Source organism: Acinonyx jubatus, chromosome F2 (genome assembly GCF_027475565.1).
Source record: "Acinonyx jubatus isolate Ajub_Pintada_27869175 chromosome F2, VMU_Ajub_asm_v1.0, whole genome shotgun sequence".
Lineage (NCBI taxonomy): Eukaryota > Metazoa > Chordata > Mammalia > Carnivora > Felidae > Acinonyx > Acinonyx jubatus.
The window spans coordinates 26012998-26034930 of NC_069394.1; the positions used below are offsets into that span (position 1 = coordinate 26012998).

A 21933-nucleotide genomic window follows, 5' to 3' on the forward strand; every position below is an offset into this window, starting at 1 on the left:
TGTGTGTATGACAGAGTAATGCTGATTCAAAAAATAAGTAAATGAGTGTGTCAGTACTCTTTTCTCTTTTTTGCTGTTCATTGTCATTCAGACCTAGAAAGATTTGCATCTCTGAAGTACTCTTGTAAAATCAACCAAAAACCCTACTAAGGTGTTGAAATTTTCTGCAAATAAAACTTTTAAATGTGGTTGTTTTTCATTAAATCAGTTGTAAATCTTTAATCAAAATATTCAGTTATTGGAGTGCTAAAGATCATCAGCTTTGAAGTTTTTGGTGAGTTGCAATTATCAAAAACAAAGTTTAGCATCAAGAAGACATTTAAATGTTATTTCTATGAAAGTGTGAATGCTCAAACACTGTACAAAATTAAAATTGGAAATGATCTTATTTTTAATTGTATTAAATTTATATTTTATACTAGAATGGAATAAAGTTGAGAAAATAGACAATTATATAGCTTGTAAGTGAATATTTTTAAAAATCATAATTTAAGACGGGCGCCTGGGTGGCTCAGTCGGTTAAGCGCCCGACTTCAGCTCAGGTCGTGATCTTACGGTCTGTGAGTTCAAGCCCCGCGTCGGGCTCTGTGCTGACAGCTCAGAGCCTGGAGCCTGTTTCAGATTCTCTGTCTCCCTCTCTCTCTGACCCTCCCCTGTTCATGCTCTCTCTCTCTCTCTCTGTCTCAAAAATAAATAAACGTTTAAAAAAAATCATAATTTAAGAAAAATTGTTTGACAAGTTTTATGTTATAATAATCTTTGTCAAAGAAAGGTATCTGAAAAGAAATAAGCATTCAGTGTCTTTGAAAATATTTGAGCTGAAATATATACACATCACTGAATGACAAAAATAAAATTGAGACTTTCTTCCATTTTAAAAATTAGCTCTAAGTTTACCAGATATCTCAGCCCATATAAAGAGGAAACTTTATTGATTAAAAATAGTATGGCCTATGGAGATATCAGTTTAACATGCCAGTATTTTAAATGTATTAAAAATATCTTTAACAATGTTAATAATAATATATTAATTCTTTAGAAAAATAGTAAAAGGCACTAAATAATGGCTAAGAAACCAATTAAAAATGTACATGTGCATTGTAAATTAGTATTTTGCTAACATTATTTTTAATGTTTAGGTAATTCATATAAAGAATGTATTTTTGTGCACAGATATTTGGCATTTTTAGGAAATTATTTCATTTTAAAAACTGTTTTTGTATAGATAACTATTTTGAAATGTTCATCAGTGTAATTCCAATTTTGTTAGAACATATTTTTAATTATACAAGTTATTTTTAACTTCTTCTTTCATTCCCAGAATTTTGCAGTTTGAATGGTAAAACATCATTTTAGTATAGTAAAGCTATGTACACATCTGCTGTCCCTCTTAGATTATTTTCCTTTGAAGAACGAGGATATTATCGTATTAATATTTGTATCCCTAGAAATTGGCACTGCACCTGGTATTAAGTACTTAGCAATGTTAAATGAATCTGATTGAATAGGAAGTCTCTTTAATAATGTAAAACTAAATGTGCACTGGCAGTTAAAAATAATGTAAAATCATTTTTATGTGATTTTTCCCTTTTTTTGTTTATTAATTTTAGTGATCCCTTAATATTAGTGTTCAACTGCAAATTAGACTTTTATATAAACTTATATAATTTTTAGATATAAAATCAGTTTCCTCTGTAGGTAACATTGGGTCCTCAACCTAACATGCCTTTGATTTCACAAAAACTGCATCAGCAATTTTATTCCCACTTTTGTCTGTGTACTGGAGCATAAGCATCAGTGAAGGTAGGGAGGTGTCGTCTCATTAAAATCTATCTCCAATATGAAGCATAATACCTATCTCGTTGTGGTTGCATAACAATTATCTGGTGAAATAATTGAATAAATATGTCTTTTTAAAAAATAAATTTCTAGAGGTGCCTGGGTGGCTCAGTCGGTTAAGTGCCAGCTCAGGTCATGATCTCACAGTTCTTAAGTTCGAACCCCACACGGGCTCTCTTTTTTCAGAGCTGGCTTCAGATCCTCTGACTCCCTCTCTCTCTGCCCCTCCCCGGTATGCGCGCAGGTGCTACATTCTCTCTCTCTCTCAAAAATAACTAATCATTAACAAAAATTTAAAAAATAAAAATAAATGTCTATGTTCTTGGAAGTGTACTACAACACGGGCTTTGAGATTCCTTTTGCATCTGGCGCATTAGCAGCTTCATTTCCTTCCTGAGTTGATGGGAATGTTTCTGTCATGCTGCCATCTACTTTAACCTAACTTGCCATATCATTAGGTGTATCCTTAGAAACATAATGAAATTCTAAAGATAGCCACATTACTGAGGAGCTGGCAAAGTGTAAGCCTAATAATGATGTTGAACATTCTTTATAAAATTGATGGATCTTGTACTAAGCAAGAGCTCAATCAAGGGCAAAATACTCCAGGGTGAAATCCACCTCTAGGTTACCAACTGCATTTCAAATATTTTCTGATTGATTTGACACTGGATGGGATTTCCTTCCAGGTTAAATATTCCCATTACCTGACTTGAATTCCTTACAGATAGTGAAATGGAGAATATAGGGCCATTTCTCAGTCCATACAAAAGTATAAGGCAATAAAACTGGAAGAGAGGGACTTAGGGCTTAAACTTAAATGAAATTTGGACTGTGACCTTGCTGAAGTCTCCTGATGTTACAAAAACATACAAAACCACTGGTCTTTAGTGATTCAGAATTGATATTTTCATAGGATTATATAATTGTTAGAAAAGAGTGTTAAGATTGTTCTGATACTAAAGCGGGCAGGTAAAATATTACTATGCCAGTTTTACAGATGAGGCAGCTAAATTTCAGGGAACAAGTGCAAATATGACCAGTGTCCTTTCTTAACGTAGTAGAGACTAGACTCTAAGTTTCTCTTACTTCTGATAACTATGTATTCAACTGTATGAAATCCTAGGTTTTTCTTTTTTGAAAGGTCTTCTGATAAAGAAGTTTACATCAAAGAGTCAACTTTCTGAATAGAAAGCATACACTGGGACTTACGAGTGATTTTAGGGTATTTATTCCCTACTATAGAAAACAATGGAATAAGAAAACCAGAACATTAATTTGCCCAAGGTCACTAACATAATAATTCAGACGTTGCCTCTGAATAATAGTTCAAGCTGCTATCCATGTCATGCTTGAAATCTACACATGCACTAGTTAGGATTGTAAAATATGTATCAGGTGAGGTACATATTTTCAATTGAATTACACTCTCAATTATTTTAAAACAAATATAAAATGAGAAGTCAGAAGTGTATTTATAGCAACGATGAGTTGCTGAGAACTCAGTCATGGGCTGTACTACCTAGTGGTATAAAATTCTCCATACAAGGCAAAACCACTGACATAAAAAATAGAGTAAAAATTATAAGACTTTATATTTTTGCTGATATTCAATTTATTTCTTATGTCAGTGATTTTTTACCTTTTATGGAGAATTTATTTATACCAAAGTATTTTTATCTGCATGCCATAATAAATTAGAATTTTGCAATGAGAAATTTTTACTTTCAAAATGGAAGTGTTATGTGTTTTATTGACATTAATAGCATAGGAAAATTATATATGCAGGTGAAATTTTAAGTTTTTTACATTTTTCTTTCCAAAAATCTGATAATTAAAATATTTTACAATTTCATGAATCTTTTGGACGTGGTAAATTAAAGGGCCTGTTAGATCTCTAACTAAAGGAGTTAAATAGGCAGTTGAATTGCCTGATCTCAAGCTCAGGAGAGACATCAATGCTCAATGTATACATTTGAGAGGCATTAAGCTAAAAAGAGTTTTTGAAACGATGGGGTCAGATGAAGTTATCCTAGAAGAAACTATACAAAGAAGGGAACAAAACATTAAATACTAATCCCTGAAGTATTCTAGCCCTCAGTCATCAGGTTAAAAAAAAAAATAGAGACAGCAGAAGATACCAAAAGGAAAGCAACTAAGCCCAAAAGAAAACTAGTAGAGTCTAATGACGGGAGGCCGAGGAAACAAGTGCTTGTAGAAGGAAGGAACGATGTACTGTGGCACATTTTGCTGAGAAGTCTCTGAAAAAAGAAGGTACAGAAGTTACCGCTGGATCCGGCAGCTAGATTTAACAAGAGCAGTTTAGTAAGGATATGAGATGCAAGGCTGATGATGAAACTGGAAATAGCTATACAGATAACTCCCTCAGGATAGATGCTTAATAAGTTTCCTATTAAAAGAGAGAAATGGGAAAAATAATTGAAAGAGGATGGAGAGGTAATAAGAGTTTTGCTGGTTTATTTAAGATGGAGTATATAAGTTATGTCTGTATGCTATTGGGAATGGACCACGGAGGAAGGAGGAACTGGTAATTCAGAAGGGATAAGAAATATTTAGGAACAGAGTCCTTGAGAAATAAAAAGGGCTTAATACCAGCAGCACAAGAACGGGGGTTGGCCTCATAGAATAAAAACACCTTCTCCATTCCAACCGGAGAGGAAGCAGGGAATATGGATATGACACCACTGGGCCAATAGATTTGGTGCTGGTAAAATGAAGTCATGCCTATCTTATTTCTTCTACTCTCTCAGTAAACTATAAGGGGAGAAATCAGACAAAAAAAAAAAAAGGGAAGAAGAGAATGAAAAGGGGCGCCTGGGTGGTTCAGCCAGTTGAGTGTCTGACTTCGGCTCAGGTCATGATCTCACGGTTCATGAGTTTGAGCCCTGCATCAGGCTTTGTGCTGACAGCTCAGATCCTGGAGCCTGCTTCAGATTCTGTGTCTCCCCCTTTCTCTGTCCCTTCCCTGCTCATGCTCAGTGTCTCTCTGTCTCTCAATAAATAAATGTTTAAAAAAGTTAAAAAATAAAAAGAAGAGAATGAAAAAACAATTAGAGTGGAACGTCCTTAGTTTTATAATTAAAGAATACCATCTGGCACATATGTGGCTAAATTTAGGATATATATGGCTAAATTTATTTACATTGTTCTTAAGAATACCTATGAAAAGAACCTAGGGTCTGTCTCATTTGCTTCCCTTTATGGTGAGATATTAGCAGCAAGTAATTTTGTTGTGTAGTAATGAAGAATTATAAACTGCTCAGTATTTCTGCCTTTCCATCTAAAACTAGATCTAATTCTTTCATCAATCAACAACGTAAAATCTCATTAGTATGACATGACTGTGTTGTTTTATCTGGTAATGGCATAGGTTTGTACCGAGATAATACCCTACAGTCGTGGAAACCCTGCTGTTTCTTGAGTTCAAATCCTCACTGTGCTTCCAGCAAGCACTTAACATCACGGAGGCTCATTTTACCCATTTAAAAGTAGAGATGATAATAATACTTCATAAGAATTTTATGTTCTGGTTTAAGCGTATAAACTTAATCTTTAGCCAAATGCTTTGGACAACATATGCTCTCAACAGAGGCAGCAATCATCATTATCATTATTTTGTTGGAATCTATTCTAAATCAATTATCATTCATATTTAACTGTATCTCTCTTAGATACACAGACTTTATTTAGTTTTACACAATACATACCAATGGAATCCTATGAATAAGACTGTAATGTTGATAGCTGTGCAATTGTTTTTAGTAAAAATTAATTAATTACTTAAAGTCAAATGTTGTAAATGTATAGGCTTTTGGACTACTCCACCAGAATGATTGGTAGATAGTTGCTCTTCCTATTTTTAAAATGGTATTTAAACTTTAATAATGTATTTTAGAAATTTTATTTTAAATTATGGTATCATTTGGGTTTTACCCTGTCCACACTTTGAACATTTTTTTTAAATTTCAAAAACTCTATCATTTTTATTTAAGAAATGTCCCTTGGATACATTCTCATGTCTGCATTACCACGTAAACTGCCCTAGATAACTGTGTGATACTGGGCAAGTTTCTTATTCCTTTTAAGTCTTAATATTCTCATTGGGAAAATATGGATAATAGTAGTAACCAGACTTTTTTTTAGTCAAATGAGGTACAGTTCGTAATACAACCTTTGAAAGACAGTAAGTGTCCAAAATTATTACAAATTAACAATGTTAACTATTCACACATACTTTTTCCCTGTGGCTATTATCATTTCTATGAAATAGCTAGTATAAGAAATACAATACATAGTAGCTACTGGATAATTCCAGTTCTAGAATAACCAAAATATAAATGGCCAATCCTTTTGAGGGGAGAGAAACAAGGAAGGGCAGTTATCTTTTGTTGTCAGTTTAATAAAGTTTTGTAAGGTAAATAAATCCAAGCTATTTTTGGATTTTGTTTCATATATAAATGACCTATCATATGCATTTCCAGAATGTTCCTTTCATGATATCATCACAGGTGAGGCATCAAAGTTGTTAAAACCCTTCATCTTTGTTGGAATTTGTGTTTACATTTGTGTCAGGAAAAATCAGACTTAAACCTAATGGAACAACTACAGATGTTCATTTCATCAATTAAATTTGAAGCAATTCAGACTAAAGAAATTAAGAACGTAAATAGAAATCACTCATGTTAATACTTATATGGTAAGTGTAGTATTTTCTGATGTATATTTATTTAATATGCTTAAAATAGTTGCTAAATTAAAGCACTTAATTGCAAAAGAGTCTTCATTCTATAGAAACATCTTACATGCTATTCCAGAATAAAAGAGAATAAAAAGAAGGGATTAAACTTCTACTTAAAATTTACATAACAAAAAGAAAATGCACATAAGAATTATAAATTTTGAGAATTGTAGGTTCCAGCAAAGTGAAAAATAAATATTGAATAAAAATTACCAATCTATTTTTACATATGTGATAATATATTAAGTTCTAGCATTCTATAATTGTTATTTTAATTATCCTAATTGTATGAGATTACTTCACTGCTGATTCCCAAGGAGATATAATGTGGTTCCCTAAGTGCTTATTTTCTTCAGTGGCTATAGTTTCTATTTAATACAGAAAACAAGAATGATTGATGTTAAAATTATTATAATTTTGTCAGCCCACAAACACAGAGTGTAACCAGTATGGAGATAAAACTTTGGATAAAGAAAGAAAATAAGACAACACCATTCACACCGAGCAATTGTTCCTGTGTACATTTAACTAATTGTTTTAGAATTCAAGCAATTCCAAGAGGAAAAAAAAGTTTTGGTCTTTCATTAAACCCCATCATTGTCTATTGTGTTTTAAAATCTTATTCTTAATTTGTTTATTAATTAAGAGGAAAAGTAACAATAGGTGTTCCCCACCTCTCTTTCTTTAAGTTGACCAGACCCAAAGGCAAATGCATATTTTCAAACACCATATATTAGTTGTGTCAAAGTCTTACTTTAACCACTTAGTTCCACTTTAAGTCTTTAAGCACAGTAAATCTGTCAGCAAAAACATATTTTTTTCTCTTAAATTCAGCTAAGACATGATTGTATTTACTGCTTTTATTTCAATATATTTCTCTAACATTGTTATACATTCATTTTTATTTTTGAGAATGTTTATCTGAAGCGTCAAGCTTTTTGCAAAACCAGATTCCAGTGCATGGTTAGCCTCAAGAACAAAAACTAATGAAATTTTTTAAAATAATTTTATATAATTACTATTTTTTACTTTGCAAATAGAGCATATTTCACATTTATGTCACTTCTCTCCAATAAAAATATCTTCAGAGCACCTAGGTGCCTCAGTCAGTCAGGTGTCCTACTCTTGATTTTGGCTCATGTTATAATCTCATGGTTCGCGGGTTCGCGCCCCACACTGGGCTCCATATTGATGGTTCAGAGCCTGCTTGGGATTTTGTCTCCCTCTCTCTATGCCCCTCCCCTGCTTTCTGTCTCTGTCTCTCTCTCTCTGTCTCTCTCTCTCTCTCAAAATAAATAAATAAATAAACATTTAAAAAAATCTTAGAACATCACTCCCCAGTACATCTTGTAAAACGAATACAGGTATCAGTTTAGTTTGGGTGAAAACCATCCCAGAGCAATTTAAGAAAACCTTCATGACTCAGTTTATCACAGAAACACTTCACAAAAATCTCTATCAATAATGGAAGAACATAATTCCCAGAGCCCGTGATGCATTGTAGATGCTTTGCTAAGGGACACATGGGTATTACAGAACAAATTCACTTTGAAATTGGAACAAAGTCCCTATATTCCTCCCTCAATATTCTCCAAAATAAGTTTGTAATTAACAACTAAAAACAACTGTTTCAAAAGTAATTCATATGAAGGTAAATTTAATATTTTTGAAGGTGGTTCAAATTTATGCCAGCTCTAGCTTTTCTATTTATGGATATAATCTCTATCTTTTCCATAATTTTTAAATTGGGTATTTTATTTTATTTTACTGTATTATTTTACTTTATTTTATTTTATTGAGGAGAAAACTTGCATCTCCAGGACAGTTACAGGTAGAAGAGGATAATCTAGTATAATATTTAGGTACTTGGGTTCTAAAATCAGACAGATTTGGGTTGAGATCTTGGTTCTGTACTCAGGTTTTGTTAATCTCAGGTTATTTAATCTCAGGTTCTGTACTCAGGTTATTTAATCTCTCTAAATTTTAGTTTTCTCACCTCTAAAATTAGAATAGTAATGCTATTTGCCTCATAGTATTGTTAGGAATACTAAAGGAATTATATAGGTAAAACCCCTTCCTCTAGTCATTGCTCAGAAACGTTAGTTTATCAGAAAAATAAAGCAAAACTGTAAGACTTTTGATTACACATATAATGATACACAGGTTTGTTTTGTTTAAGTGATCAGTAAAATGATATTTGCAGTCTACATTTTCTAACCTTTTGAAAAATATAACCCTTTAAAAATTAACTTTTTTTAGTTTGTCAATAAAGTGAACAGAATATACATGCATATGTATGTATGCATATTACATATTCATTTATATATATATATGAATGATCACTTTTTTGTTGTTACTTCTTTTTATTCAGTGTCAGGCTTAAGATCCCAACAATTTCCTTTTTTTTTTTTCAGTTTCTTAACTCTTCTTCTTGATTCCCAGAACGTTGGGAATCAGAGCATTACAATACTGTGTGTAGTCTCTGGTTTTTTTTTTGTTGTGTATGTGTGTTAGAGAGATGAGCTAAAACAATTTACTAGACAGATTAACAGATTGATATATTGATGAATCTGTCTATGTTTATCTGTCTATCTACCTACCTGTCTATCTCTATCTGCTTACCTATGTATCTATGTAAATATCTACTCACTCAGAATGTATATAATAGAATTTCTTTATTGGTACCAGCACTATGCAAAATAATTTGAAGTCTGTTCAGTTCTATTTGTGTCTGCTCACTTCTTCTTTGTATTCCTAGAACCTAGCACAATGCCTGGAATATATTGTTATAAGTGAATGAATCAGTGAATATCAGTTATGTATCTGCAATCCAGAAATTTGTGTCATTAGTTGAAGATGCAATTAAAAAAATAATTTCTACAAGTGCTAAATCCTATATTTATGAATATAGTTTATTAATAGTTTAAATGGAAATTTTAATAGGTTCTTTGTCTTGATACTTAATTGCCATATGCTTTAGGGTAAATCCACTTCATGATAATTCAACATAACATTTTGTTCCATTAACCTGAATAATTGGAGTTAACTATTATTAAATGTGTCATACACTGTGTATAGAAGAACAGCTCCTTTCCTATGGTGTCATACTACTCTCCTTTTCTGTAATGATTTTTTTAACTTTTCGTTTTTAGACACGTTTAGATTTATATTCAGTTTTAAGAAATAATAAAAAGAGATCCTGTATACTCTTCACCGTTTCCTGAATTGACAATTTCTTGCGTAACTATAGGACATATATCTCAACCAGAAAACTGATATTGATACAATCTACCAATCTTATTCAAAGTTTACTAATTTTATGTATATTCGTGTGTGTGTGTGTGAGTGTGTGTGTGTGTGCTTATTTAGCTCTATGTAGATTTGTATGACCACCACCACAGTGAAAACACAGTACAGTCCGTCACAAGGATCCCTCATGTTATCTTTTATAGCCATGGTCACTGCCTCCCATCCCCTCCTCCTACAACTCCTGGTACCCACTAATCTATTTTCCAGCTTTCTAGTTTTGTCACTTCAAGAATAGTATAGAAATAAAGTCATGCAGTGTGTAACCATTTGATATTGTATTTTTCTGCTCTGTTTAATTCCTTTCAGAACTGTTTAAGTTGTTATACGTATTGTCATTCCTTTTTATTGTTGAGTCTTGTTCCAAGGTATGAATACACAGTTTAGTCACTCACCTGTTGAAGGACATTGGGTTGTTCCAATTTTTTAGCTTCTATAAATAAATATGTGTTCAGGTTTTTATGTGATCATAAATCATCATTTCTGTGGGATAAATGTACAAGAGTGCAATTACTAAGCTGTATAGTAAGCACATATGTAGTCTTGTGAGAAGCTACCACACTTCTTTCCAGAGTGGCTGTAACATTTTACATTCCCAAGTGCAATACATGAGTAATTTCATTTTCTCCATAATATTTCCAGCATTCAGTTATCTTATTTTTTTATTCTAGCCATCTGATTGGTGTATAGTGATATCTCATTGCAATGTTAAAATGCGTTTTCCTAATGGCTAATGATGTTGAACATCTTTTCATGTACCATTCAGTATCCTCTTCATTGGAATGTATTCTGTCAATATTTTAATTGGATTTTTTCTTCTTCCTCCCCCTCTGCCTATAGTTGACTTGTAAGAGTTCTTTATATACTCTACATGCAAGTCCTTTGTGGAATATGTACCTTACAGTTAATGTTCTTTCAGTCTGCAACTTTCTTTTCATCCTCTGCACAATCTTTCACATGGCATCTATTAATCTTCAGTAAACCTATTATTTAGCTACTAAAATGTCATGCCCTTTATTGAAAGAAGTAAGCACACAAGTTAACAAAAAAAAACCCAGTTAAAATTATTTTTGTGCAGGCATTTACAAATTGGCTCAAGCATTTTCAAAGTTAATTTTCTAAAAGCACATAGATGTGAGGAAGGTTCTAAACTGTAAGATCTGGAAATTTGAAATTGACTTTGGTAGCATCAAAACTAAAGGTTTGTTTTTGTCTTTTGATAGGTTCTGTTGCTACTGCATGTCGTGACCCAGGGGTTCCCATGAATGGGACTCGAAATGGGGATGGACGAGAACCCGGGGACACTGTTGTTTTTCAATGTGACCCAGGATATGAGCTTCAAGGAGAGGAAAGAATAACCTGCATTCAGGTAGAAAATCGCTACTTCTGGCAGCCCAGCCCACCAGTCTGTATAGGTACGAATTAAAGAACAATTAAAGTTTTATATAAGTATCAAACAATGGATAAAATGGGTGCCGATGTTATTAAGCACAGTATTCTAGAATAGGTTCTACACAGGATCTAAGATTTCAAAAATCTATGAACCTCCAAAAAAATACACAAAATTTTAAATGACTATATTTTTCCCCTAAGGGGAGAGTCCACAATTTCATTAGATTCTCAATAGTTTGGAGAGGAGGAGGAAGAGGAGGAGGAGGAGGAGGAGGAGGAGGAGGAGGAGGAGGAGGAAGAAGAAGAAGAAGAAGAAGAAGAAGAAGAAGAAGAAGAAGAAGAAGGAGGGAAAGGAGGAGGAGGAGGAGAGAGAGGAGAGGGAGGAGGGGAAGGGGGAGGAGGAGGAGGAGGAGGAAAAGTTAAAAGTTAAGGATCAAAGCTCTTGAAAAGTCTCATTTTTCCCTTATCTACTATATAATTGTAGTTATGCACTGCTTTTAAAACTTAAAGAGTTGATGCAGATTCTACATTTAAAATGGGCCATATTCATCTTGCCTCTCTAATGGCTATTTCTTCTCAAAAAAATTTTTATTGAAACTTAAGTTTAGTTTCAAAACTTTGGCTTTACATTCAATTCATTAATTCTAAAAAAAATATGTTTTTATTTTGATAAAATAAAATTACACTGTAAGCAACTTGAAAGAAGATCCCATATTCACTCATTCATTGTTCATGGTTTTATTTCTTATAGCACTCAGCATATGAAAACCTAGCACATTTAGGAAAGAAAACTTTATTTTTATTCACATATATCCAACTCATAAATACATTTTCAGTGATCATTCATAATGATTTTTTGAGTCACATGGTAATAGAAAGAGTGTTTAGTACATCAGTGAGAAGTGAACAAACACAAGCACTCAATTATTCAGGTTTCCTTTACCCCATCTTGTAACTTCTTATGCAAGAGTTGCAAGCTAAAATTCGTTAGCCATTCAATGTGTCCTAGACATTGTTCTGAACATGGAGGAATAAGCAATAAAGCATGATGGAGAAGTTCCCTGTTCTTGTGAACCTACTTTCTAGTGAAATGAAAACTAAAAAATCTACATTTTCTCATCACATTTTCTGCATTTTACACATCAGCATTTAAAAAGAAAACATTTAATGCACAAAGCAAGATATCTAACAGCTCAAAACAGGGAAGAGACAGTTTAGGCTTCTGTAGAAAATGAGGCAAATAACAAGAAAAAAAAAAAAGAAAGACTGGAAAAAACATACCAAATAAGAACGTATCTTGAACCAGTTCAGATTTAGCCATATTTCCCTTTACTCTTCATTATTGCAGTTAAAGACTTATGTTGTTCTTCATGTACCACTACAAGATTCTAAATCATCAATCATTTATATTTACCTTATTTACCATAACTACACTCATACAAGCAAGGAACAAAGTACAGTTAAGAAACGCTTTCCGAGAAAAAGAGCCTGAGAAAATGAACTTTTCATTTGTTTACTCTTCAGTTAACCTAAAAAATTCCAATTATATTAAAACACCACATTCTAAACAATTGGAATTTGACTATCTCATAAAGAGAATCTTGGCGTAAAGAAGAAATGATAGAACTCTACAGACTGATTGTAGAACATTTGCTTTATTATAATTCTTCAACCTAGTTAAAGAGTGTTGCTTATTAAAAGGCTATGTAATGTCAAATGTTGTATATTTAGAATCCTACAATATTGAACAGCTTTACACTAAAATTCAAGAATACAACAAAATCTAAAACATAAAGGAAAGGAGAGTTTTGTGGTAGACTGTTATAAAATTCCAGCCTACAAAATTCTTTGTAGATAAGACTTCAGCTAGCAAATCTTAATTCTAGGGGAAAAAATAGTGGACCATTAAATCTTACTTAAATTGAGCAGGTTGTGGAAAGTTTTTGTATGGATTATGGTGCTGTGTACTATTTTGGGGGGGGTAGGAAAAAATAGCTTGGGGAGAGGATATGCATTAGAGATTTTCTGAGGAAAATAATATAACCTAAAAAAAAAAAAGTCTGAAAAATTGCTAAGGCTGCAGAAATCTTGACCTCTGAAACTGATAAGAAAGAACTCTATGATTGGAAATACTATGCCAAAGATTAAACCCTGAACTTTTTAGAAACTCTATAAGTCTATGTCTCAGACTCTGGAGTATAAAGCATTTTGCTTGCATGTAGAAGTAGTCAGCCTTAAAGCAAGTACCAAATAGAAGGATGTCATCTTAAGAGAGTTAATAGAATTCATTCCAACAAAATTGACAATGTGAAGATTACTTTGACATTGCCAGAGGGAAAGTAGTCCCACTCCATATGAAGGTAAATAACAAAGACATTAGTGCGGGTGGGCTGCTGTTAAAGTCAGTACACACAAATAAAACTAAATGGGGTCAGAAAAATTAAGAAAATTGCCAAATAGTTATCAGTAGTTGCCTGTGTAACTGCCCCTTGACAAATTACACTCAGAACAAATCATTAATGTCAGAATTACATGGAACCTAACTGAAAATTTAATTCATAAATCTATTTGACTTAAGAAGAATCTTATTCTGGATGCTTGATGATTAGATGCATAAAAATTAAAATGCATTTTCCAAGTGCTATTTAAAATTTAGTATATTTAAGGAAAAGGAAATTTTCTTTACTCACTGAATATTTTGGATTTACAAATGTCAGATAATATCTCTGCTTGTCTCAATGGCTTTTGTAGATTTGCAAAATCAACTACAGCAATGAAATATATTGGGAACACTTTGATAAATAAATAATGCAATCAAGAGAATTTTACATGATCTTATGCCTAAATTATATTATGATCATGGAAAATATCCAGTAAGATACATTAAAATGCATGTAATATATTTTCCTGTACTAAAAAATTCCCTATACCTTTTGTGATAAAAGATATAAACATATGTATGGACATATGTATATGTATAAAATTTCTGGAAACTAAAAAGACCAATGTTCCCTATGAAAAATAAGGAAAATTGAAACAAAATTGCTCTCCTAGCTTTCCCCAAATTATACGTAATCCCACTACCTAAGCAAGAAAAATAAAATACAATAAAACAAAGAACATTTTGCTATCATTCTTGGGTTTTTTTATTTGTATATACATACATATATACATTTGCCATTATCACACGTATTTTTATAACTTTTTTCAAGTTCACATATAATTTTGCAAGTTTTAAAAACAAAATATGCTATTATTTTTATCAAAGTACAGAGCTACAAATTCTACTGTTCATTCATCCCTAGTTATCTTTACTGTTTTCATAATCAATATAAAGAACCACTAGCAATTCCACAAACATTTATGGAATGTGTAGTATATACTGATTCCCAAGTTTTAAATAACATATAAGGCACAGTCTTTGGCTTACAGATTAGTGATGAATGCAGACACCTGAATATAATATTTAAATAAGGATGGTCAGGGAAAAGATCCAACATAGAGGTGTTGTGCATACTAGAGTAAGTTGAAGAGAGCTGAAGTTCAGCCCAGACTGGGAATTTCCAGGAAAACTTTATGGAGGCAGTGACGAATCTTGAAACATAAGTAAGAGTTACATAAGTGTACAAGAGAAAAAAAATTTTCACCAAAAATAAATAGCATGGGCAAAGGCATAGAAATGCCAGAATAGAAGCATTTTGATAGTGTTTGAGTGCAAATTATGTAGTTGATAAAACTGGAAAAGTTGCAAAGGTCAGGTCATAAAAGTTACATTGGAGTTGGGGCATTACCTGTAGGCAATGTGAAATAACCGCAGGACTGTATGCATGGGCACAGTATGATTAGATGTTTCTTATTGGGAGAAGGATGAGTTGGCAGAAACCAGAGGCATGAAAAACAAGAAGTCATTGCAATAATTCAGGAGGCAGATAAGAATCAGATCTAGAAATATGGTAGTAGGCAAAGAAAGAGGAATAGGTAGAAATATATCTATGAGGATCTATAAGTGTTTCTTGATGGATTGGATGCATGTATGCAGTGAAGAAAAGAGAAGACTCTTGTATTCTCGCCTGGGAATATAGGTGGATGATAGTGCTAATCAAACAACTTAGAATGCAAAAGAAGAAACCAATTTGAGTTGAGGACTGAATGTGTCAGATATTCTGTGTTTGATGTGCCCATAGGCTATCAATTAGAGATAGCCAGTAAACATTTGGGCATATGGCTTAGAATTAAAAAATGGGATACTGTCAACATGGAAGAATGTAATGGAGCAGAAATCAGAGACAACCAGGCAAGGACCTCAGGAGAATATTACAATTATAAGATGAAGTGGAAGAAGAGACACCTGGCAATGAAACTGAGGTCTGTACAAAGACACTAGAAGAAAATTGGAAGTGGAATTGCAACAAGGAGAGTGAATTTAAGGTGAAAGCCAACCCTGAAGAATGACTACAGATATGAAGAGAAAAATCAAATGAATCAATACAACAGTCTTTTCAGGGTAGCCTAAGAAGCGAATGTGTTGGGGACAGGGAAACTGAGAGAGATAGCAGTGTTTGGAGAGGGAATGAGAGATGGGAAGAACCTAAGAAAGCCATTGAGAGTCTGTAAGCAACAAAAAGGTTGTTGTGTCTCTGTAAATATAATTTAAAAGGAAAACAATTCTAAATCTGAAGAGAAGTTTTCCCAGGACAAATACTTTGGTGTTTTTCTTTGAGAGTTTTTCCAGGTGATGATCTGCTTCACTAACCATGTTAGTCTGCCTATCAGTAAATACAACATCCAACTGAAGAAAGAGCTCATGAGATTAGACCTCCTTTCCAAAAGACTTATAGTTTTTTTTAAAAAAATTAGAAATAAATAGACACTTTTATTCATAAAGAACTATTGCAGTGTGCATGTTGAGGGTGAACCATTGTAACTGGGAAAACACTGTGACCGTAAGATCTACAAGTTTCTCAAGAGTTAAGCAAAAGGGATTCTTCTCATCGACAGTGGAGTATACAAGGCTAGAAAGAACCAGGTGTAAGGAGCAGGATGAAAGTGTGGCTTAATCAATCAGTAGAGCAGAGAATATCTTCCAAGCCCATCCTGTCCTCAGGAGGAGTTCTAAGCTGGCTCAAGGCTGAGGGTGGGCCTAAGTTCAGAGGCCCAGAGGAAGGACAAAAGGTTAGCCAATGTTTCATTACATGTATTTTATTCTGATTAACGAGTGAATTTTGCTACTCATTTTAGTCAAAGAATAGGAATCTACAGTCTTATGACAGGAAAATAAGGGGGCTTATTCAAGGGGTCCTATCTAATACATAGGTGAGTTTTATCTGAGTCATATGGGTAAGGGTGATTCTTCACAGTAAGGCCATTTAATCAAACATGAAAGGGTGAGGAGATTTCTTAATCAATGGGTAAAATTCAACATTTTCTGTTGAAAATAAAAGGTGAAAAGAAATAGGTCATAAGGAACTTTGTTTTATTTTTTGGATGAAAGAGATCTGAACATGTCTGTAGAGAAAGGTGATGAAGCAGTGAGATTATAAGTGACAAAGGAAACAAGAATCCAGAGAAGGAAGAGAGATTATGTGACCAGGTAAAGGGTGTTATCTTGATTAACAGGAGGGACTCTATCCTCTGATTGTAAAGAGAAATATTCAGGGGATATTGAAATTTGAAGAGGGCAGACTGAAGAAAGTTGACATATTTATGTCTCATCATTTGATAAGTTCCACAAAGATGTGCAGGCAATAGGTAAGCAATGGTAAATAAATTAAGTCTGAGCAAATAAATATTCTCAGTAGAGAAGGAACTGAGGTCATCTACTGTCATTGAGACACTGTGACAAAGGGAGGGGAGGGGTGTGGAAAAATGTAATAGACATCCATAATATAGTTGGCAAAAATTACTAAATTATAGTGATGATTTTGCATATCTAGACTCAGGCAAAGAATGAAGTTCTAAAATGTTGCCCCAAATAAAATTCTCCTTCTTCCAAAACCAGTTTGTTACTGTCAAAAGAATCCAAAATGCCTTATAATTGAATGGTAAGATTTATGTGAGGAAACTGTAATTTTAAAACTCAGGAGAATATTGATATGCTAATTATGTTTATGAGACATCATGAGATCATGATCTCAAGCTGTCTCTCACCTGTGTGTGTATATGTGTGTTTTTACACCCCCGCTGCCCCACTTAACTGGGCCCCTCCATATCTTCATGTCTCTATTTTTTCTAAAGCTGACGATTCTATATATTATTTTATTATAAACTGTCAAACATGGACTTCAACAATAATCCCTTAAAGAATCGATTCCCTGAATTTCACTCACAAGTTTTTGAACCTCTTCATTGAAGTGTTACAGAAACCTTTGTTTGGGACTGTAATAATTGTAGTGTCTGTCTATTTTCATCAACAAATGAGACAACTAGAATTTAGCGATATGGTAATATTCAGTGTGAATGTTTTATTGTAAAGTGCTGTAGGTTCTCAGATAATTATCCATTCTCATTCATTCACTATTGCCAAAGACTCTTCCTCCATAAATACATTAAAAAAATGTACCAGGGAAAATGTGAAAATGAGCCAAATGTCTTATATCCCATTATTCCACTTATTATTAGAGATTTTGTTTTGATTTGTTTTGTTACTTTTTCTTGAGACCTTCAGATTTTTTTCTTAGCAACCGTGGAAAACCATCTACACCTCTCTTCTCAATGCTTATCTTTTACATGAAACCAAATAGTAATAGAAAGAGAGAGAAGTACATATGTAATTTCTTCTTTTCTTTTGAAACCAGTAAAGAAGCTAAGTTCACTGTAACCATGTACATATGTATTTAATATTTTAATGGTCTTTCTTGAAAGACAATGCCATGTTTTCAAGCATTCAATACTAGAAAAAGTCAGGTCTATACGAAGCCTTCTAAATTTTTTTAGAGAAGTGTTTGCACAGATACTGATAGCTAATAAATTTTATGAATCACTTAAGGGTTTTGTTTGTTTGTTTGTTTGTTTGTTTGTTTAAATTAAAGCACCTTGTGGAGGCAATCTAACAGGATCTTCAGGCTTTATTCTTTCGCCAAACTTCCCTCATCCATATCCCCATAGCAGGGACTGTGACTGGACTATCACTGTCAACACAGACTATGTTATCTCTTTGGCATTTATCAGGTGAGTTCCTGTGCATTTCTACATTAAAAAATATATTGTTTATAGTTATTTTACCTTAGCATTCACACTAGGCAAAGTTTTGTTTCTGTATATGACACTTTAATTAGTTTTCATTAATTCCAACACCAATACTTTGCAATCAACACTTTTCAAAGCCTTGTGTACTGGTGTAGGTGCTCATGCAGCTCTGAAGGCCTAGTGGGTGAGCATCTTCACCAGATTTCCGTGTGGAGGAAACATGTTGAAGGTCGAGAGGTTTATTGACTCTCATGAAATGTCATCTCTTTATAACCCTTCCTCTCTCCCTGTATTTACTGTCACTGCTTCAAAAAATTCAGTTTTTCCCAAAACTCAAGATTAAAAGGTCAGTATTCCCAGAATTTTTTCCTTCTATTTGTGTACCACTCAAAATCTTTTCACAGCCTCTAAGTACCCATGTTGTGCAGCATCACCGTTGGGCTTATGAAAACATGCATTCTACCTCTTATTTTTCTGGTGATCTCATTAAGTCAAGTTGACAAAGAATTTGATGAATCACTCCCATATGATTTCTCAGCATAACTTGTCTCATGATAGAGCTTTACAAGACAGCATTCCAGACTTTGCATTTGTTGGTTAGCAATGTCAATAGCAGGGTAGGCTTAGTACAGAAGTGGTGGAAGATGCAGCCTCCTGTGTGGGAAAGAAGGCAGCTGACTTTGAGCTCTAACTCAGCCACCACCATCTGTGTTACCTCCGGTGCCTTACTTTTTGCAATGAACCTGTTTCTTCACATGGAACTAGTACCAATCGTCACAAAACCTGGCCTAATGCTTTTCCTTAATATTTCTACGGGAGGTGTTAGGAATTCAAGGAGTTCCTAAGTAGAAATGTTCCTAACCTTCAGTGTCCAAGACTGATGTATGTTGGCTCTGGTAACACAGCCTTTCCTTCTGCCAGTATGTTAAAGCTGCTTGGAATTTACGTAAGATGTTAAAGTTAAATCTTTAAAACTGGTCTTAAAAACTAATTTGAGCTCAGACAAATGTGAAAAAGTGTAAATATACAGACTTTCTATTTTTATAATTTGCAGTGATACAATTGATCATTGGTAATACCTTCGCTTCCAGTTATGAGACAATTTGCCAAAGTTATTATACTCATTTTTACAGTTGGGGAAATGGCAGTATGGACATTAGAAATGTCTATTTGAATGATACAAGGCCTTAGTGGGCTTATAAAAGTATTGTAGTTCATAAATGAGTGGTAGAAGCCTATATTAGGCAAAATACATGACCTAAATTTGATTTCCAGCTCTGTCATTTATTATGTGACCCTACGGAGATCACTTAGCATACTCATTGGGAAAGTGAAAATGATAATACCTTCATTATACCACAGGATTATTGACAAGACCAAGTTAATATTTATAAAACTGCCTTGTAAAATAGGAGGTACTATTAGAATGCACTTTTTTTTTTCAGGAAAAAGTCATTACAGCTAAGATTCTAAAATTTCCTTAAAAATATTTCTTTGTTTTACTCTCACTTTTAAAGAAGTTTTAAAACAATATTTTGAAGTATTTAAGCCTAAACTAGAAATATAAAAAAAATGGACAATAGTCCATTGTTAAATAGGCTTATGGGGCTTCTAAGGATAATACATAACCATCATATCATTTAGAAAGCACCTGTTTCAAGTGATTCTGCCAACAGTGACATAGGTAAGAAAGTTGCAATACTGATCAAATCTTAATATGGAAAGAGATGAAGTTTAGAAAGTTTGTGTTTTATCCCAGAAGAAGGGTAGTAAATAACAAAATAAAGTCTTCTCCTCTGATTTCTGCTATATTACAGCCAAAGTTACAAACTTTAGGCCTCATATCCACTGAAAGCTTTCAAGAGCAATTGCTTTAGATGTGTGAAGGTACACTAAATAAATTAGGACAGAACGATGTGGTGGTCCCCTAATCATCTCATGGTACAGGGTTCCTTATTTATGGAAAGTTTGGAAACGTCTGCATTTTACCAGTCTTTCTTCACCACCATTTAATGCACTAGTAAAGTAGCTGGAATCCTGTCCCTTATACATGCACATGTTAAGGATTAGAATTGTTGTGGAAACTTAACCTCTATAAATCCAGTAGATTTGGAAAGAACATTTCTTACCTAACCAAATTTCTTATTTATGTGCAAAGATGGTAAAACTTGACAAGATAGTTTCTCCACTGATGGATGTTTAACAATTGCAAGCTTTACCGATTTCATTCTATACCGTGAACTTGTTGACTTCTTGATGACCCAATTGAGTCCGTCTTTTTCTCTGTCACATTATGAACTAGGTAATAGAGAAACAAATGACTGTGGGTCTTTTGCTTTCTAAATATATGGATTCTGTAATCATTCTGAGACAATTCTCATACTTTTGAAGGTTGTGTAGGCAAATTTATGATGCAAATTTTACAATTCAAAACACTGACTTGAATAATTTACACATTAAAATGTCCTTATTTACACATTATTTAATGTTGACAAACAGTGTGTGGGTTTGATTTCTCTTACATCAAGTTCTAGAGGAAGAAAATATATTACCCTGGGGGAAAATAATACCGAATACAATACTCAGTACTTCATTTGAGTAATTTAAATGTAAGTTTTGTATTTCAAACTTTTGCTTGAATCTGCTAGGTAGAGCTGAATTTTAAACAGCAAATATGCTTGTAAGTTTTGAAGTTCAAGGCAAATAATACCATTGACAAAGGAAAAAGGTTACATTTTCATGATGCAAAATATCTGGGTGAAAAAATTTCAAAATAGATGCTGTCCTCCACATTTTATTGATATAAAGTAATTTACATAAGGATATGTAGCTAACAAGGGCAGAAGCAAGGCCTAAAGTTATATCTCTGACTTCAAACCTTGTACCCTTTCATTAGATAAACTGCCTTACTATCATTTGTATTCCTTGTAGACACAAGCCCAACTTACAAATATTTGAAAATATCAAGGTGTCCTTTCTCTTTTCTACTGTTTTGATATCCATATTCAGTGTGTTGTTGCCAGGTAACTTTTCATGTTAGCTTACTTTGGCAGAGTCTGTTATTTTTAAAGATGTTGACTGAATTAATATGCGATTATATGACTATTATACTTAATACCTCAGCAATAACCATTCCTTTTCTCTCTCTCTCTCTTTTTCTTTTAGTTTTAGCATAGAGCCAAATTATGACTTCCTCTACATATACGATGGACCAGACAGTAATAGCCCATTGATTGGAAGTTTTCAAGACAGCAAGTTACCAGAGAGAATAGAGAGCAGCTCAAATACCATGCATTTGGCTTTTCGGAGTGATGGATCTGTTAGTTACACTGGATTTCATTTAGAATATAAAGGTAAATGTGAACATTTGATTTTTGCAGCATGATTTAGAGTGTATTTTATACAGGAGATTAATTCTGTGTTGGTCATTGTCAATGGTTAGTTATATGTGT

At 33.3% G+C, this 21933-nt stretch overlaps 1 protein-coding gene across 6 annotated transcripts in view; it reads left to right on the forward strand.

Moving 5' to 3' along the window:
- The window catches only part of CSMD3 (CUB and Sushi multiple domains 3), a 1242277-nt gene that overhangs the window by 940446 nt on the left and 279898 nt on the right, over window positions 1-21933 (forward strand). For all 6 annotated transcript variants that reach the window (XM_027064013.2, XM_027064014.2, XM_027064015.2 and 3 more), the window contains 3 exons: window positions 11128-11319; window positions 18325-18463; window positions 21647-21834. In XM_027064013.2, coding sequence (XP_026919814.1) covers window positions 11128-11319; window positions 18325-18463; window positions 21647-21834 — 519 coding nt within the window. The remainder of the gene's footprint in view (window positions 1-11127; window positions 11320-18324; window positions 18464-21646; window positions 21835-21933) is intronic.